The sequence below is a fragment of the Acanthisitta chloris genome, unplaced genomic scaffold (genome assembly GCF_000695815.1).
Source record: "Acanthisitta chloris isolate BGI_N310 unplaced genomic scaffold, ASM69581v1 scaffold18384, whole genome shotgun sequence".
Classification (NCBI taxonomy): Eukaryota; Metazoa; Chordata; class Aves; order Passeriformes; family Acanthisittidae; genus Acanthisitta; species Acanthisitta chloris.
The window spans coordinates 3,012-6,601 of NW_008668960.1; the positions used below are offsets into that span (position 1 = coordinate 3,012).

The window sequence follows — 3,590 nt, forward strand, 5'->3', positions numbered from 1 at the left end:
CGCCCGCGGTGGCAATGGGAATCTGTGCTTGTTGCCTGCCATGGAGAAAAAGTAAAAGTTGTTTGAATATTGCAAGGAATAAAGGGAGGGCAAGTTCAACAACAATTTCTAAGCCTGTAACATATGCTGTTGGGCATGCAGAGGAAGTTCCTAGATGGTCTATGCAAAATGACCTTTATATCAACATTCCAGACTCACCAACTGATGTTCCAGAAATGAACATCAAGCTCAAACCAACTTCACTGGTAAGAAAACCCAATCTCTGTAAACATCTCTAGTTGTCCCTGAACTACAGAGCTTCAGCTTGCCTGCTGGTGATGCTAACTTCTTTTCTGGGTTAACTGGGTGACCCATGAGCTGCCAGCCAAAAATAAACATATTTTCAACTGTGGTCCAACTTCAAACCCATGTATTTTGAAAATCTTCCTTCTAAATAATCCTGTCTGCTGGCAGGACTAGACATACAAGTAAGACATTGCCAACAGGAGAGATGCAGCAAGGGCTAGGTAGATTGCAAAAGGAATGGGGAGGTCCTGTAGGAAAGTATCAGTGGATGAGGAGGAAGCAAGGCAGGTCTCTCCAAAGAAATTCTTACTCCACATACACTCAAGACTGGCCATTGTTAGGGAGAGGAACAGTGAGCTTTCTGGGGCAACGTGGGTTTATAGGATGATCACTAAGGGCCTCCCACTGGAAGGTGATCAATTCCACTGGGAGTGGCCCTTGTGAAAAGCAGATTCTTTGAAGGAAGGTTGATAAAATTGGGAAAAGGCAGACTTGAAAAGGAAGCAGGCATTATTTAAAAATAAATAAAAAGCAAGCAAGCAACATGAGCATTTGAGAAAATCCTCTACAGGATGCCTTTATACAGTGTCTAAGCCTTGGAAACCTGTCTGCTGTAATGAAAGAAGACTTATTCCAGGCCACAGAAATTCCCTTTGCATCAGGAACACTAGCTGTGTTATACTAGTGTTTGTTTCCCTGAGAAGCTTCAGAGTCCCAACAAGCCTAGAGGTTTAAAATTCATGCTCCTTTTGTTTCCTTGCTGCATGAAGTAATTCCATTGCAGTAATACTCTTCAGTACATGCTGCACATTGTAATGTCATCAGCGGTGTGTCCATCTGCACTGAAAAGCTTTGCCACAGGAGACAGGGCAGAGTCTCTTGAGATGAACATTCTTAATTAAGAATGAAACCCTCCCCTGTTCCCCTGCCTGCCTGTGCCCTGGCTGTACAGTAAGCCTCGCACAGTACAGTGATCCTGAAAGACTTTCCCTTGCCAAACAGCTTTACATTTGTTTGGAATTGCTTGCTGCATTTTCAGATACTTCCTGCCTGCCATTGGAGCGAGGCCTCCCTCCATACAGCCCTTTTTTCAATGTTTCTGAGACAAGCTGAAGTTGTCTCAGCTGAAGATACGGCTCCTAAAGTGGGGAGCAGATCTAATTTGCATTTTATTCTTAATTCAATAGGAAGGCTTTTGTTTTCTGGAGTCAGCATTTCTGCAACAAGATTCAGCACACTTAAATTGCTTTTAATATTTAACAATAGGAACACTTTGCACTTAAATGGTACTTTTCAGAGTGCTTTTCTAATATTAAATAATTTAAGAATAGTATTTTTCCACTTCTATAGGATGTCCATTCCAGAGGATCTTGCAGCAGTCCTCAGATACTAATGTATCAGGGCTCTCAGCAGTCCAGTGAGGTGAGCATGCCATACTACTACTGATGATGAGGACACTGAGATAGGGAAGCATTAAAAATGCCCAATCCTTCCCATTGTGATACCTTTGCCCTGTCCCAGCAGCTGGTATAGCCACAGCTCCTGTAAAACTAAGCACTTATTGTGGTGCCCAGGCAGGAGCTGGACTGGTATTCAGAAATTTAGCCCTAAATGACCTGAACCAGGGGATGCAACAGATGGGGACCTAAACCCAGAAACACGACTACAGTGCTGTGTCTGCTGGCATCACACTCTGACCCCACTGCTGTCATCAGCCACTTTGCCAGTAGCTTCTATAAAGATTTCACCCCAGGTTCTGAGTTCTAATGCCCCAGTGCAAATTATCTCCAGAAATGTCTTGATTTCAATGTCAGCCTTGTTTGGAAAGCTAAATAGTATGCAGAATGTTACAAGGTTAAGGTTTTTTCCCATGATGAGGCATGCATGTTAACCAGATAAGCAGTGTTTTGGGGGCTCTGTTGCCACCTATTCTTTTTCCAGAAGGCCCCCTCCTCTTTTTTTAATCTCTTGATGCCAAATGTTGGCTGACTTCCCTGTGTTTGTTTCAGTGCTTACCATTGGGATCACTGGACCTGCCAGCACCACAGGGTTAAGCAGCTCAAATTTCTCTGCTGAGCGGCTTATTATAACAATGCACACTGTAGCTGTTTCAAACACAGTCTGATGACACTTAACAGTTGCTGGACAGATATTCTCTCCTTTATTGCTACTTCTAGCCATTAACTAGAGAGATGTGCAACTCAGTTAAAATTAAAAGGATGCCAAATTCAGATGAAAGAGAACAGAAATTCCATTTGAGGTTCGCTCTTGGTGTTGCTTTTTTTTTAGACCACTGTAGCTTTTAATTTTCAGGAGTGAATACAAAAGTATTGTGGAATATTTGATTACTTGTGATTCTTTTTGATCTGCTGTAACCAAAACTAAGGAATTTCTGCAGAAGGAAAATACACACTGGTCTTCTAGACTAGCGGATTTTAATCTAATCATATCAAGCTGATCTATTAGCTGTTTATCAGAACTGGTCTTCTTAAAATTTATGCTCAACACAAAGCATTTAGTTTATGTACTGTAAGACACTCCCTAGTATGACAAATGCCGTCACGATGAACAATGCAGATAACTTCATGCCTGATATGGATTATCTGAGCCAAGGCCATATTCCAGCTCAAGTTCAGTGTGTTACAGCACTCCTTTTGTAGACCACTTGCCACAGATCAGAGTGAATGCAAACTTGCATTTCTGGCTTTTGGATCGAGAGGCACTGCCATAGATTCATTCAGATATACTCTCTGAGGCCTCATAACAAAGTAATAGTTATAAGGCTTTATTAGAAGACTTACGTTTCATTGGAAAATCTTAAGCTTTTTTTTCTTCGTGATCAGAGTGGAAATGAGACAGTTGGCTGAGGCTTTAAGATGAGTATATAGCAGAGCCAACAAAACGATCCCTAACTGCCTAACTTCCTCTTGGAACACGCTGTTATAAAGTATAAGCTTCATTTTCTGTTAGCAATATCTAATGCTCTTGCCAATAAACTATAACATTTACCACACTGAATTAAGAATTCTCCCTGAATTTTTTTTGATGAAATGAGCAGTAGTTTTTAAAGGTCCCATACCCAACATTAAAATACTGCCTCATCTCCTGGCGTCTGTTGCGCATGATAGCCTTGTACTCGCCAATGCGTAGTTTTTTGCCATCTACAAGACAGGTACGTTTCGGCCTTGGCTTGTATTTGTAGTCTGGGTATTTCTCCAGGTGCTGTTTGCTGAGTCGGGCCTGCTCCTCATAGTATGGCTGCTTCTCTAGGTTTGTCATAGCTTTCCAGCGAGATCCTGTCACCA

At 41.9% G+C, this 3,590-nt stretch overlaps 1 protein-coding gene across 1 annotated transcript in view; it reads right to left on the reverse strand.

Annotated features, from left to right (window-relative positions):
• The window catches only part of LOC103800764 (transcription factor SOX-5-like), a gene marked incomplete at its 5' end in the record, with an annotated part of 12,375 nt that overhangs the window by 1,082 nt on the left and 7,703 nt on the right, over nucleotides 1-3,590 (reverse strand). Inside the window, 3 exon segments of the mRNA XM_009073146.1 lie at nucleotide 1; nucleotides 4-35; nucleotides 3,365-3,581. The exon segment at nucleotide 1 is cut by the window's left edge and continues 1,082 nt beyond it. Of these exon segments, the coding sequence (XP_009071394.1) occupies nucleotide 1; nucleotides 4-35; nucleotides 3,365-3,581 (250 nt within the window).